General features: G+C 45.8%; 1 protein-coding gene across 2 annotated transcripts in view; it reads left to right on the top strand.

Annotated features, from left to right (window-relative positions):
• The first annotated feature begins 230 nt into the window (after positions 1 to 230).
• The window catches only part of GLG1 (golgi glycoprotein 1), a 163,212-nt gene continuing 147,401 nt past the window's right edge, over positions 231 to 16,041 (top strand). For both annotated transcript variants that reach the window (XM_058441209.1, XM_032157894.2), the window contains exon 1: positions 231 to 704. In XM_058441209.1, the coding sequence (XP_058297192.1) occupies positions 252 to 704 (453 nt within the window). In that variant the 5' untranslated portion in view covers positions 231 to 251. The remainder of the gene's footprint in view (positions 705 to 16,041) is intronic.

Below are 16,041 nucleotides of genomic sequence, written 5' to 3'. Positions count from 1 at the left end.
GTAGGCCGCCCTGCCCGGGCTTTTTAAGAAACCCCAGCAACCCCCCCGGGTAACGAGCGCCGCTCTCCCGCCCGCCGGTCCAGGGTGTGTGCGGTTTCCAGCACGGCCTCCTCCTTCGCCCCACTGTGGGTTCGCGGGTCGGCGCTGGCGGGGCGGGGCTCGGCAGGGCCACGCTGCCACGCCCAGCGTCTCCGCCCCCTCATTTAAATACGCGGCGCCGGCGAGTGCGTCGAGCTCGCCGCGGACCCAAGATGGCGGCGTGTGGACGTGTACGGAGGATATTCCGCTTGGCGGCGGCGCTGCATCTGCTGCTCCTAGCTGCGGCCGGGGCCGAGAAACTCCCCGGCCAGGGCGTCCACAGCCAGGGCCAGGGTCTCGGGGCCAACTTTGTGCCCTTCGTAGGGCAGGCCGGAGGCGGCGGCCCGGCGGGTCAGCAGCTGCCCCAGCTGCCTCAGTCATCGCAGCTCCAGCAGCAACAGCAGCAGCAGCCGCAGCAGCAGCAGCAACAGCAACAGCAGCCTCAGCCGCCGCAGCCGCCTTTCCCGGCGGGTGGGCCTCCGGCCCGGCGGGGAGGGGCGGGGGCTGGTGGGGGCTGGAAGCTGGCGGAGGAAGAGTCCTGCAGGGAGGACGTGACTCGCGTGTGCCCCAAGCACACCTGGAGCAACAACCTGGCGGTGCTCGAGTGCCTGCAGGATGTGAGGGAGGTGAGGAGGTGGGACGAAGCCGGGAGGGCCAGGCCTGGTGCGGGCCCGAGTGTGTTGCCGGCCTTGGAAGCCGCTGACGCCGGTCGGCTGCTTTTCTCGCTTCCTCTGTGCTGCACTCGCTCCTTCCCTCTTTGCTCCTCACTTCCAGGCGCATTCAGGGAAAAGGATCCCACTCCCACTCCTTCTTTCCCCCGCCCTTATTTCCCTCCCTGTTGCCGGGGTCTGGGACGAAAACCTGGGCTCCTGGCCGCAATCCGCCGAGGCCCAGAGCGTGTCTGTTCGCTCCTGTCTTTTGTGTGATGCTTTATGCAGAGTGTCTCCTCGCCGAAGACCAGTTTAGGATTTTGCCATCAGTTTCGACTAGGACAATTTGTGGCAAGCCATTTAAACATAAAAAAATGCCTGGCGTACTTAGGCTGTAAAGAATGATCTGTTTATTAGCAGTACATGTTTGATCTGCTGTTTACTACAGTAGATGTAATTCGCAAATCCATCTTCTTGGTGCTGAAATTAATGTATGCTTTGTTTTCTTCACTTCCTTTGGTCAGTTGTATTGAACCCCATGTTTAAGCTGTTAACTCCCAGTGACTTGGCGCCCCAAAGCTTGAAAAGTTGGGGAAGCGTTTGAAGCTGTGTTTGTGACTGGGTTATGGGATCTTGTCTTTCTGAGGTCTGAGTGTGATGTTAACCAGTATCTCTTAATGAAATCTAGATTTGCCATTGCTTGGTGTGATTCAGTTAAGTGACATTGATAATTTATAATCAAGTGGCAGTGATAATTTATAATCTAGGTTTAATGCTGCAGACCATAATGACAATTCTCAAAGTTGGGAGCAAATCTGACAGTGGTAACTTTTTCCAGAGATGTAGGTATATAAAATTAGCCCTAAAGATTGACAAATAGAATGAAACTACTGCTTGATACTGTTTTTAATTTTCTTTTTTAATATCAGATTTGTTTAAGGCGTTCAAGCTGTAGCAAGACCACTGGCTTGTAGAAATTTGCTACTCTTGGCATTTCCCCCCCGTTCATCTGGTGCTCTAGTACTCTATACAAAAGCAATTCAGATAGAGGAAAAGACATACATAAGCAGGAGACAGAAAGAAAGGAAGTTTCCAGAGCCCCTAGAAATGTGAGGCCTTACCTGACTTCTCATCTTCAGCTTAACGACTAGAAGGATAGTCCTCTGGTAGAGACAGCTAAGATTCCTAACTCTGTCAAACTTTGTGGAATTTTCTTTTTGCTCTTTGAGGACACATAATAGATGTCGTTTCATCATACTAGGATCCTAATACTGATGACCAAACAATTATTAGTAGTTTGTGGTAGAAACAGCACATTATTAGAGAAAGTGGCAAAAAGTGGCCTTTTCAAAGAGTGTATATATCGTTCATGTGTATTCCGGACATTTGGAAACCTCCACTTAAAGGAGGCAGTTTTATGCTCCAGAGGAGGAAAGGCGTCATGTAAATTGGAAATGGGGGTTTTGGGGGGTTGGGGGGAGGTGGAGGGGCCAAATTTCCAATTTAATGTTTTTTCCTCCAGTTTTTACATACCGAAATAATGAAGGAATAGTACTGTGAACACCTGTGTATATTCTTCAGAAGGTGGAGTTATTTTTAAACTTCTTTTCTTTTTCTTTTCTTTTTTTTTGAGATGGAGTCTCACTCTGTCGCCAGGCTGGAGTGCAGTTGGCTTGATCTCGGCTCACTGCAACCTCCACCTCCCGGCTTTAAGCAATTCTGCCTCAGCCTCCTGAGTACCTGGGACAACAGGCGAGTGCCACCATGCCCAGCTAATTTTTGTATTTTTAGTAGAGACGGGGTTTCACCGTGTTGGCCAGGATGGTCTCGATCTGCTGACCTTGTGATCTGCCTGCCTCGGCCCCCCAAAGTGCTGAGATTACAGGTGTGAGCCACCGCCGCACCCTATTTTCTTTTTCTTTAAAGACAGCGAAAGGAAATTTCATTCTGCTTAGTCTGGGAGTTAATTAAATCTGATCTATGTGTTTGAAAGAGCATAACTTAAAGAAGTAAACTAGTTAGGCACATTTGAAGAAACATGTATGGAATATGTTTTGTATTTGCTGTTCAGTAAGTAGAACTATTTGATAGTGAAATAGATATATGTACTTTTCTGTCCCTTTGCATGCAAATGCAGGGAACATTTTCCTATCCGTACCCATTATTGGAATTATGAAAAGGCAGAGCATATGAGTACAGTTGTTCCTTGGTATCACTGGAGGATGGTTCCAGGCCTCCTGCAGATATTGAAATCCGAGGACGCCCAAGTACCTTATACCGTATAAAATGGTGTCGTATTTCCATATGATCTGTGCACACCCTTCCGAATTCTTGTCATCTCTAAAATACTTATGATACCTAGTACAGTGCCTACATATCACTTCATTCATGTGGATTCACTGTAGTACTTGGCATATGTCAAACTTAACTTTTGCTTTTTGGAACCTTATGGAACTTTTCTTTCTGAAAAAAATTTTTTATGATGGAGACAGGATCACGCCCTGTCATCCAGGCTGGAGTGCAGTGGTGCAGTCATAGCTCACTGCAGCCTCAATCTTCTGAGTTGGAGAGTTCACTGAAGCCTCTACCTTCTGGGTTCAAGTGATCTTCCCAGCTGGGCTTCCCAAAGTGCTGGGATTAGAGCTGTGAGCCACTGTGCCTGGCCTTGGGATTCTTCTTTTTTTTTTTTTTTTTTTTTTTGAGACGGAGTCTTGCTCTGTCGCCCAGGCTGGAGTGCAGTGGCGCGATCTCGGCTCACTGCAACCTCTGCCTCCCGGGTTCACGCCATTCTCCTGCCTCAGCCTCTCCGAGTAGCTGGGACTACAGGCCCCCGCCACCACGCCCGGCTAATTTTTTGTATTTTTGGTAGAGACGGGGTTTCACCGTGGTCTCGATCTCCTGACCTCGTGATCCGCCCGCCTCGGCCTCCCAAAGTGCTGGGATTACAAGCGTGAGCCACCGCGCCCGGCTCTTTTTTTTTTTTTTTTTAACGCTCTCAGATGAGTCATGCTTTTAAAAAGGCCAAGTATATCATAGGTCCACTATTAAATAATAGATGTAATAGCCAGTAATGGTGTGTTAGTAGTCCTAGTTGTGTGTGTATAATTATTAGTAGTTCAAGTTATTTAAATAAAAACAAAAAATTAGAAAGTATAAGGCAGAAAAGAAAAAATATTCCCTGGGCTGTTCTAGTAGGTGGAGTAATAATACCAAAGAAAGAGAAGATACTGTTGCCTAGTATGTGATAAGGAAGGCATGCTTGATGTTGTCAGTCATTTTAAAATACTTTACGTATTCTTGGTTGAAATGGCCAGTAGCACTTTTTTTTTTTTTTTTTTTTACACTAGTGTCTTGTATTTCGAAGTTTCAGATGGAGACCTTGGTTCCTTAGAAGTTTGTGGTGTTCAGCCAGGCGCGGTGGCTCACACCTGAAATCCTAGCACTTTGGGAGGCTGAGGCAGGAGGATTGCTTGAGCTAGGAGTTCAGTACCAGCCTGGCAACATAGTGAGACACCGTCTCTCAAAAAAGAAGTTTGTGGTGTTCATAGATTAGATTTTCTTTTTTTTTTTTGAGACGGAGTCTTATTCTGTCGCCAGGCTGGAGTGCAGTGGTGTGATCTTGGCTCACTGCAACCTCCGACTCCCTAGTTCAAGCAATTCTCCTGCCTCAGCATCCCAAGTAGCTGGGATTACAGGCACACACCACCTCGCTTGCCCAGCTAATTTTTGTATTTTTAGTAGAGACAGGGTTTCACCATGTTGGCCAGGATAGTCTTGATCTCCTGACCTCATGATCTGCCCACCTTGGTCTCTCAAAGTGCTGGGATTACAGGCATGAGCCACTGCGCCTGGCTGCTGCTGTTGTTGTTGTTGTTGTTGTTTTGTTGTTGTTGTTGTTTTGAGACGAAGTCTTGCTCTGTTGCTCAGGCTGGAGTGCAGTGGCACAATCTTGGCTCACTGCAACCTCTGCCTCCTGGGTTCAAGTGATTCCTCTGTCTCAGCCTCCTCATCACCTTGGCCAGGCTGGTCTTGAACTCCTCACCTTAGGTGATCTGCCTGCCTCGGCCTCCCAAACTGCTGGATTACAGGCATGAGCCATTGTGCCTGGCCCATAGATTTTCTTACACAGAAGTAGAGAGAATAGGGTAATGAGTGCCCGGGTATACATCACCCAGCTTCAACTGTTCCCACCCTTTTTTTTTTTTTTTTTTGAGAGACAGAGTCTCACTCTGTCACCCAGGCTGGAGTGCAGGGGCATGATCTCGGCTCACTGCAACCTCAGCCTCCCGAGTTCGAGCGATTTTCCTGTAGCTAGGACCACAGGCGTCCACCACCACGCCCGGCTAATTTTTGTATTTTTTAGTAGAGACAGGGTTTCACTATATTGGCCAGGCTAGTCTCGAACTCCTGACCTCATGATCTGCCCGCCTCGGCCTCCCAAAGTGCTGGGATTACAGGCGTGAGTCACCGCGCCTGGCCCCGCCCTTTTATTTTTAGGGCACAGGGTTGGGAGGCTGGCATATTTTAAAGCAAATCCCAGATACTGTCATTTCAAATACTTCAAGCATGTCTGTGATAAATACTTTTTAAAAACTACAAGCTTTTTTTGTTTTTGTATTTAAATGTATAATGAAATCTTTCTTTTGCAAGTAATTCTGACACTAAAAAGAAAAACATAAAAAAATTCTTTCTTGGCCGGGTGCGGTGGCTCACGCTTGTAATCCCAGCACTTTGGGAGGCCGAGGTGGGCGGATCACGAGGTCAGGAGATCGAGACCACGGTGAAACCCCCTCTCTACTAAAAATACAAAAAATTAGCTGGGCGTGGTGGTGGGCGCCTATAGTCCCAGCTACTCGGAGAGGCTGAGGCAGGAGAATGGCGTGAACCCGGGAGGTGGAGCTTTCAGTGAGCCGAGATTGCGCCACTGCACTCCAGCCTGGGCGACAGAGCAAGACTCCGTCTCAAAAAAAAAAAAAAAAAAAAGATTCTTTCTTGCCACCTTTTCTTGATATGTCAGTGTCAGATTATAAATTTGTAACCATGCTCTAAGCTTTGCACAGAGTGAATGCTTTGTAAATGTTTAAATAAACTAATTTAGGTATTGAACAGGAATTAACATTTCAGTGTTGCAAACCATAAACCCCCTTTTAGACTCATAGGTAAACATTTTTGTTACTCTGCTTTTAACCTTTCACTTAACTGTATACTTGAGATAGTGGACTACACCATCTCTATTGTCTCACTGTTGATAATGACTATCATTATCAATGATAATGATGAGGTGATAGTGCTAGTGCTAGTGTTACTCTTTTAGCAGAGAAATAGGCTCAAAGAGCTAAAGTAAGTTGTCTGATGTTATATCCTAAGTGGTAGAGCTGGTATTCAGCAAGTCTTTTTTGACTTAAAAGACCATACTCTTTCTAATCTACCATGGGTAGTTGTAGCTAAGGAAATGAGCATGTGACTGTTGAGAATGCCACAGGTTTATAAATGTATGCTAAATGGGACACAAGAACAATTGAGTTGTAACAGTGCATTGAAGTATTTGTAGATTTCTCAGGCAAATGCATTATCACCCAACGCTAATTTAATTAGTCTGAGTGCATCATAAACCGAATTTCTGCTTTATGAAAAGAGTTTCAAATCCCAACTCACCTTAAGCAGGATTTGTACGAGAACACTGGAAGCATTTAGTTGTATTTCCTTGATATTTATATTGAATCCATGGAACATCACAAGAAGTGAACTGAGACTAGAGCTGTCAGTGCCATTACCTAACAAATGACTGTAAGCAGTCATTTTCTCTCTCTCTGCTTCCTGATGTGTTAAATGAATAGTTGGGGTATACTTCTTCTTTTTTTTTTTTTTTTTTTTAAATTTTAAGAGAGACAAGGTCTTGCTGGGTTGCCCAGGTTGGTCTGTAACTCCTGAGCTCAAGTGACCCACCCTCCTCCGCCTCCCGGATGCTGAGGTTACAGGTGGAGCCACCACACCCTGCCCCTACAGTACGGTTTCTAAGATCTCTGCTGTCTAACCTGTATGAGTCGTTTCCTGTATATATTCTCTGTATGTATATATTGTAAAGTGTCTAGGATTATATATGTACCAGCTCCTGATTCCATATTCATTCATGGAGGGAATCAGTGACAATGAATAATTTAAACAGCAATTAATCCAAACATTGTTTGGCTTTAGGATATATTATGATTGTTTTGTTTGAGCCAATATGGAATTTCCTCCTATGCTGTCTCTAGTTGGAAGCAATCTAACCACATAATCAAGTCATTATTGATCTTCTGTTATACACCTATCATTGTGGAAGGACACTAGTACTTTAAGACACCACCATTGCTTACAGTTGGTTTGATAAATGAGATTGTTGTGATCAAGAAGCGATTATATAAGAGAGAGTTAATCACTTGATGTCATACAGATAGTAAATTATTTTAGGGCAGTGAAATAATCACAAAATTAGGATTTAGATTTGGGTGGAACCCAGCTCTGCTATTCTTAGCTTGAAATTTCTATCACTGCTTTTTTTTTTTTTTTTTTGGGGGGTAGAATCTCTCTCAGTCGCCCAGATTGGAGTGCAGTGGCGTATTCTTGGCTCACTGCAATCTCTGCCTCCTGGGTTCAAGTGATTTTCCTGCCTCAGCCTCCGGAGTATCTGGGACTGCAGACATGCGCTACCACACCCGGCTAATTTTTGTATTTTTAGTAAAACGGGGGTTTCGCCATATTGGCCAGGCTAGTCTTGAACCTCTGACCTCAAGTGATCTGCCTGTCTTGGCCTCCCAAAGTGCTAGGATTACAGGTACAAACCACTGCACCCGGCCTCTTTTCTTAAGCAAGGCTGTCTCATTTAGCTTTGTCCTTGTTCTTTCTTTTCTTTGAGAGTCTTGCTCTATCTCCCAGGCTGGCTGGAGTGCAGTGGCATGATCATGGCTCACTGCAACCTCAAACTCCTGGGCTCAAGCTCTCTTCCCACTTCAGCCTCCTTAGTAGCTGGGACTATAGGTACACAACACTACTTAGCCTTGTTCTAAGCGGAGATATACATGAACTCATGAATTTGATGTGCTAGGTATACTTCTCTAATGTATATGAAACTAAATATATGACTATAAAATATACAGTACCAACACATACCACCTGAAATCATCTTGCATATTACCAATAGCACATGCTTCAGAAAGCACTAACACTGGATCATCTTTCTCTGTTGTTTTTTTTGTTTTGTTTTGCTTTTGGTTAAGATGGAGTCTCGCACTGTCACCCAGGCTGGAGTGCAGTGGTGCGATCTCACCTCACTGCAACCTTTGCCTCCTGTATTCAAGCAATTCTCCTGCCTCCGCCTCTCTAGTAGCAGGGATTACAGGCGCCAGCCACCATGCCTGGCTAATTTTTTTTTTTTTTTTTTTTTGAGACGGAGTCTGGCTCTGTCACCCAGGCTGGAGTGCAGTGGCGTGATCTCGGCTCACTGCAAGCTCCGCCTCCTGGGTTCACGCCATTCTCCTGCCTCAGCCTCCCGAGTAGCTGGGACTATAGGCGCCCGCCAGCACGCCTGGCTAATTTTTTGTATTTTTAGTAGAGACGGGGTTTCACCGTGTTGGCCAGGATGGTCTCGATCTCCTGACCTCGTGATCCGCCCGCCTTGGCTTCCCAAAGTGCTGGGATGACAGGCATGAGCCACTGCGTCCGGCTGAGGCCTGGCTAATTTTTATATTTTTAATAGAGACGGGTTTTCACCATGTTGGCCAGGCTGGTCTTGAACTCCTGACCTCAGGTAATCCCACCCGCCTCGGCCTCCCAAAGTGTTGGGATTACAGGCATGAGCCACCACTCCTGGCCTTGGATTATCTCTTAAGATTCTTCCAGCTCTGGTGCTTTGTGATTTTGTGGTCTGTGGGAATACAAAATGTGTGCAAGAGAATCGTAGCACAGGTGGAAAGGGGAGATGCTTTGGGGAATTATTTTATTTATTTATTTTTTTTGAGACGGAGTCTTGCTCTGTCGCCCAGGCTGGAGTGCAGTGGCGCAATCTCGGCTCACTGCAAGCTCCGCCTCCCGGGTTCACGCCATTCTCCTGCCTCAGCCTCTCTGAGTAGCTGGGACTACAGGCGCCTGCCACCACGCCCGGCTAATTTTTTGTATTTTTTAGTAGAGACGGAGTTTCACCGTGGTCTCGATCTCCTGACCTCGTGATCCGCCCGCCTCGGCCTCCCAAAGTGCTGGGATTACAAGCGTGAGCCACCACGCCTGGCACTTTGGGGAATTATTAAAGGGATTCTATTGACCGAAATAGAGAACTTGAAAATGTTTTCAGTCCGGGTCATAAAGGGTCATATATTCACCTCTAGCTGGTTCTCCAAGTAAAGTCCAGAAATGGGATGTTCTTATCCCTACCTGAGATAAAAATTTTCCAGCAGATAATTCAGAATTACCTGTAAAGTAGCATTGTCATTTATGGCAAATACTTTTTAAGAAATCTCTTGATGAGAATGCTTTACAGTATATAGTCGCTTAATAATTCATTGTTCTGTAGAAGGAAACAAAATACTTGAACAGTCCAAAAGATGAGATGTTGTATTTCTCTTTTGTACATTTCTCCTAGTGTGTTCAAAACAAATTTACCCAGGAACAATAACAAAAATCTCCTCTTTGTATAAGTTATTTATATATACATATATATATATGTATATATATATACTTGTTGTTGTTTTGAGGTGGAGTTTCGCTCTTGCTCAGGCTGGAGTGAAGTGGAATGATCTCGACTCACTGCAACGTCCACCTCTCGGGTTCAAGCCATTCTCCTGCCTCAGCGTCCAGAGTAGCTGGGATTATAGGCACTTGCCACCACACCCGGCTAATTTTTGTATTTTTAGTAGAGACGAGGTTTCACCATGTTGGCCAGGCTGGTCTCGAACTCCTGACCTCAGGCGATCCACCCACTTCAATGTCCCAAAGTGTTGGGATTACAGGTGTGAGCCACTGCGCCCAGCCTTATTTATATATTTTTGTATTTTTAGTAGAGACGGGGTTTCACCGTGGTCTCGATCTCCTGACCTCGTGATCCGCCCGCCTCGGCCTCCCAAAGTGCTGGGATTACAAGCGTGAGCCACCGCGCCCGGCCCGCCTCATTTATATATTTTTAAAAGCAGCAATTAAAATGGCTTATAGGCTATCATGTAAATTAATTTTTCTTCTTTTTTTTTTTTTTGAGACGGAGTCTCGTTCTGTCGCAAGGCTGGAGTGCAGTGGTGCAATCTCGGCTCACGGCAACCTCCACCTCCTGGGTTCAAGTGATTCTTCTTCCTCAGCCTCCCCAGTAGCTGGGACTACAGGTGCCCGCCATCACGCCCGGCAAATTTTTTGTATTTTTAGTAGAGACAGGATTTCACCATGTTGGCCAGGATGGTCTTGATCTCTTGACCTCGTGATCCGCCCACCTTGGCCTCCCAAAGTGCTGGGATTACAGGCGTAAGCCACAGTGCCCGGCCAATTTTTCTTCTTTCAGCAAACATTTATTGAAACCTGTGTGCAAGACACTGCTTAGTGTTCAAGTATACTACTGCTACTAATAATGGGTAGCATTTACTGAGGGTTTTCTGTGTGCCCTGTCCTGAGGGACCGGATGCTTTCTAGGCGTTATCTCATTTAATCTTATGAGAGATGTTTTACTATTATTATTATTGATTTTGTTTGTTTGATTTTGTTTTCGAGACAGAGTCTTGCTCTGACGCCCAGGCTGGAGTGCAGTGGTGTGATCTCAGCTCACTGTAGTCTCTGCCTCCTGGGTTCAAGCAATTCTCCTGCCTCAGCCTCCTGAGTAGCGAGGACTACAGGTACACACCACCGTGTCCAGCTAATTTTTTTTTTTTTTTTTGAGACAGAGTCTCACTCTGTCGCCCAGGCTGGAGTGCAGTGGCGCGATCTCAGCTCACTGCAAGCTCCACCTCCTGGGTTCACGCCATTCTCCTGCCTCAGCCTGCCGAGTAGCTGGGACTACAGGTGCCCGCCACTGTGCCCAGCTAATTTTTTGTATTTTTTAGTAGAGATGGGATTTCACCGTGTTAGACAGGATGGTCTCAATCTCCTGACCTCGTTATCCGCCCGCCTCGGCCTCCCAAAGTATTGGGATTACAGGCGTGAGCCACTGCGCCCGGCTAATTTTTGTTTTTTTAGTAGAGGCAGGGTTTCGCCATGTTGGCCAGGCTGATCTTGAACTCCTGACCTCAGGTGATCTGCTTGCACCACCTTCTATCACCAGAGCTTTTTTTTTCCTTTTTTCTTTTTTCTTTTTTTTTTTTTTGAGATGGAGTCTCACTCTGTAGTCCAGGCTGGAGGGCAGTGGCATGATCTCAGCTCACTGCAACCTCCGCCTCCCGGGTTCAAGCGATTCTCCTGCCTCAGCCTCCTGAGTAGCTGGGACTATAGGCACACCCCACCACGCCCAGGTAATTTTTGTATTTTTAGTAGAGACTGGGTTGCGCCATGTTGGACATGCTGGTCTTGATCTCTTGACCTGGTGATCCTCCCACCTCGGCCTCCCAAAGTGCTGGGATTACAGACGTGAGCCACTGTGCCTGGTGAGTTTTTGTTTGTTTGTTTGTTTGTTTGTTTTGAGACAAGGTCTCACTCTGTTGCCCAGGCTGCAGTGCAGTGGCATGATCATGACTCAGTGCAGCCTCTGCCTCCCAAGCACAAGTGATCATCCCACCTCAGCCTCCTGAGTATCTCCTCCTTGGTGACCATACTTGGTTAATTTTAAAAGTTTTTTTTTTTTGTAGAGATAAGGTCTCACTCTGTTGTCCAGGGTGGCCTCCAACTCTTGAGTTCAAGCAGTCCTCCTGCCTTGGCCTCCCAGAGTGCTGGAGTTACAGGCATGTGCCACTGTACCCAGCCTATTACATGCTATTATTTTTAGTGAGAAAACTGGTTCTAAATAGCTTGCCTCAGGGCTTGTAAGTAGTGGAATCAAGATTTGAAAACAAGTCAGTCTAGCTGTGTGATAGCTCATTTTTCCCCCCGTCCCTAAGGCATAAGTAACCTAGGACTGCATTGTCTACTGTGGCAGTCACCAGCTATGTGCAGCTAGTGAACAGTTGAAACATGGCCTGTTTGAATTGAGATGTGCTGTAAGTGTAAAATACACATTTGATTTTGAAGATTTAGTACCAAAAGGATATATAATATCACAATAATTTTTTTTTTTTGAGGTGGAGTCTCTTGTGGCCCAGCCTGGAGTGCAATGGCACGATTTTGGCTCACTGCAACCTCTGCCTCCCGAGTTCAAGCAATTCTCCTGCCTCAGCTTCCCGAGTAGCTTGGTTTACAGGCACACGCCACCACTTCTGGCTAATTTTTGTATTTTTAGTAGAGAAGGGGTTTGACCATGTTGGCCAGGCTTGTCTCGAACTGCTGACCTCAGGTGATCCACCCGCCTTAGCCCCCCAAAGTGCTGGGATTACAGGCATGAGCAACCGCACCCGACCCACGATAAATTTTTTTTTTTTTTTTTTTTTGAGACCAAGTCTCGCTCTGTTGCCCAGGCTGGAGTGGAGTGGCATGATCTCAAAATGTGTACACTTTGAAGGGGTAAATCCTCTCGGTAAAGGAATTAAGTTCTGCCAAATTTGGAATACTGCCTATCAAAGGAAAACTCCACTCTCACGTATAAGGGGCAACCTCTGCCTCTCAGGTTCAAGCGCTTCTCCTGCCTCGGCCTCCCAAGTGGCTGGGATTACGGGCATGTGGCACCATGGCCGGCAAATTTTATATTTTTAATAGAGATGGGGTTTCGCCATGTTGGCCAGGCTGATCTCGAACTCCTGACCTCAGGTGATCCTCCTGCCTCGGCTTCCCAGAGTGCTGGGGTTACAAGCGTGAGCCACTGCACCCGGCCCGATAATTTTTATATTGTTTGTGTCTTAAAAAAAATTTCAATATATTGGGTTAAATAATAAATTATAAAATCAATTTTACTTTTTAAAAATAAATGACTACTAGAAAACATAAAATTATATGTGTCTCATATAGTTCTTATGAATAGCACTGATCTAGAAGAAAAAGATGTCTTTACTGAAAACCATAATACAAGTTTTAAAGTAATAAATGTTATAAGAGAAGAATAAATTAAATGCTGTAGGTGTATAGTAGAGGAAATGGTTGGGAGAATCAGAAAAAAAAGCCCTTCAGTACTTTTTTTTTTGAGACAGAGTCTTGCTCTGTTGCCCAGGCGGGAGTGCAGTGGCGCGATCTCGGCTGACTGCAAGCTCCGCCTCCTGGGTTCATGCCATTCTCCTGCTTCAGCCTCCAGAGTAGCTGGGACTACAGGCGCCCGCCACCAGGACCGGCTAATTTTTTGTATGTTTAGTAGAGACCAGGTTTCAATGTGTTAGCCAGGATGGTCTCCATCTCCTGACCTTGTGATCTGCCCGCCTCGGCCTCCCAAAGTGCTGGGATTACAGTCGTGAGCCACCGCACCCAGAGCCCTTCAGTACTTTTTAATTCTTCTTAAATTGGTGGTTCATGTTAATTAAAAAAAATTTTTTTTTTTTTGAGACAGAGTCTTGCTCTGTTGCCCAGGCTGGAGTGCAGTGGCGCAATCTCGGCTCACTGCAAGCTCCGCCTCCTGGGTTCATGCCCTTTTCCTGCCTCAGCCCCCTGAGTAGCTGGGACTACAGGCGTCTGCCACCATGCCAAGCTAATTCTTTGTATTTTTAGTAGGGACAAGGTTTCACTGTGTTAGCCAGGATGGTCTTGATCTCCTGACCTCGTGATCTGCCTGCCTCTGCCTCCCAAAGTGTTGGGATTACAGACGTGAGCCACCGCGCCGGCCTTAAATCAACATGGTTTGATTTGATAGGCAGTATTCTAAATTTGGCAGAACTTAATTCCTTTACCCAGAGGATTTACCCCTTCAGAGTGTACGCATTTTGAGATCATGCCACTGCACTCCAGCCTGGGCAACAGAGCGAGACTCTGTTTCAAAAAAAAAAAAAAATTTATTGTGGGCCGGGCGTGGTTGCTCATGCCTGTAATCCCAGCACTTTGGGGGGCTAAGGCAGGTGGATCACCTGAGGTCAGCAGTTCGAGACAAGCCTGGCCAACATGGTCAAACCATGTTGAGCTGCTTTAAAGTGCCTCCGAGGCCGGAAGCAGTGGCTTACACTTGTAATCCCAGCAATTTGGAAGCCTGAGGTGGGCAGATCCCCTGAGGTCCAGAGTTCGAAACCAGCCTGGCCAATATGGTGAAACTCCGTCTCTACTAAACATACGAAAATTACCCTGTGCGTGGTGGCGCACACTTGTAGTCCCAGCTGCTACGGAGGCTGAGGCTGGAGGATCGCTTGATCCCGGGAGGCGGAGGTTTCAGTGAGCTGAGATTGGGTCACTGCACTCCAGCCTGGGCAACAGAGTGAGAGTCTGTCTCAAAAACAAAACGAAACAAAAGCCTCCTAATCTTGTTCATGAGTAGATTTCATCTTCCGAATGCCTAATTTATGAGTTGTAAGGGGTGCTTTAGCTCCTTCAACTTGAGAACAATACTCTGATAAAACTAGAGGTCAGTTAGTGACTCATCTTAATTTGGTTGCTTTAGATAGATTTGAAACTTAAGAAAGGATCCTAAGTGATGGCTCTCAGAACTGTGCCAGTACTACCCTTTGTATCTGCATTAAAATAGAGTGTGAAGGAACAAGGAGTGTGGACTGGAATCTAAAAACAATGACTTAAGAGAACCAGGCATCTGTAGTCATTCAGATTTAATAATTTTACTGAAATCAGAAAATTTTGTTTGACTGAATGTGTGATATTTGCAGGACCTGTACATTTTCCTATTAAAGGCTTGAATAACACCTATAATTCTTGATAGGGTGAATCATAGTAAAAATGGGTGTTGACTTGAATCCTGGATCTATACACTTGTAAAATAAAACAAATTCTTAAAATTTTTTTGTGTTTCTTTAAAAAATAAATGTGATAGGCTGGGCACGGTGGCTCACACCTGTAATCCTAGCATTTTGGGAGGCTGAGGTGGTCGGATCACCTGAGGTCAGGGGTTCGAGACCAGCCTAGCTAACATGTCGAAATCCCATCTCTACTAACAATACAAACATTAGCAAGACGTGGTGGCGCATGCCTGTAACCCAGCTACTCAGGAGGCTGAGGCAGGAGAATTGCTTGAACCTGGGAGGCAGAGGTTGCAGTGAGCCAAGATCGTGCCATTGCACTCTAGCCTGGGCAACACTGAGACTCTGTCTCAAACAACAACAACAACAACAACAACAAAAAATAAAAATGTTATACTTATTTAAAATCATAAGCATGATAAACAATGAAGTGAAATGGTAGGTGAGTAAAATTAACCAGGAGAATATGAATATAAGTTCTAAATCAATTGAAATACAAATTTTAAACAAATGACAGCAAAAGAAATTATGTTAAAAATGCTCTGGTACTGGCCAGGTGTGGTGGCTCACACCTGTAATCCCAGCACTTTGCGAGGCCGAGGCGGGCAGATCACCTGAGATCAGGAGTTTGAGACCAGCCTGGCCAATGTGGTGAAACCCCATCTCTACTAAAAATACAAAAATTATCTAGGCGTGGTGACACATGCCTGTAATCCCAGCTACTCAGGAGGCTGAGGCAGGAGAATCGCTTGAACCCAGGAGGTGGAGGTTGCAGTGAGCTGAGATCGTGTTATTGCACTCCAGCCTGGGTGACGAGTGAAACTGTCTCCAAAAAAAAAAAAAAAGCTCTGGTACTTCACTTGTAATTTAAGTTTAAACTATAAAGACTGCCCTGCAAGTCATTTAACAGAACTCTCAAAATTCGTGCACTGGCCATATCAGCTCTGTAATGTGATAAACAGCATGAAGTGGACAGTAACTTCAACGATGCAGAAAGGGGTGTCATAGGGAATTTTAATCATTAACAAATATCATGCCATCTGTTAATTAGTGCCATTGAGTCCATTTTGTGTTGCTATAACAGAATACCCAAGACCGGGTAATTTATAAAGAAATATTTATTTGGCTCATGGTTCTGGAGGTTGGGAAGTCCAAGATTGAGAGGCCATATCTGGTGAGGGCCAGCTTGCTGCATCATCCCATGGCAGAATGTGGAAGGGCAAGAGAATGCAAGAGGAAGGGTGGGCTTGCACAAGGAATGTGCAGAACTCATCCTTTTATCAGAACCCCACTCCCAGGATAATGGAGATAAGGGCATTAATCCATTCATGAGGCCAGTGCTCTCATGACTTAGTCACCTCTTAAAGGTCCCATCTCTCAACACCTGTATTGGGGATTAA

This window comes from Hylobates moloch, unplaced genomic scaffold (genome assembly GCF_009828535.3).
Source record: "Hylobates moloch isolate HMO894 unplaced genomic scaffold, HMol_V3 SCAFFOLD_6, whole genome shotgun sequence".
Taxonomy (NCBI): domain Eukaryota; kingdom Metazoa; phylum Chordata; class Mammalia; order Primates; family Hylobatidae; genus Hylobates; species Hylobates moloch.
The sequence above is the reverse complement of the archived record's forward strand: the minus strand, read 5'-3'. Positions and strand labels throughout refer to the sequence as shown.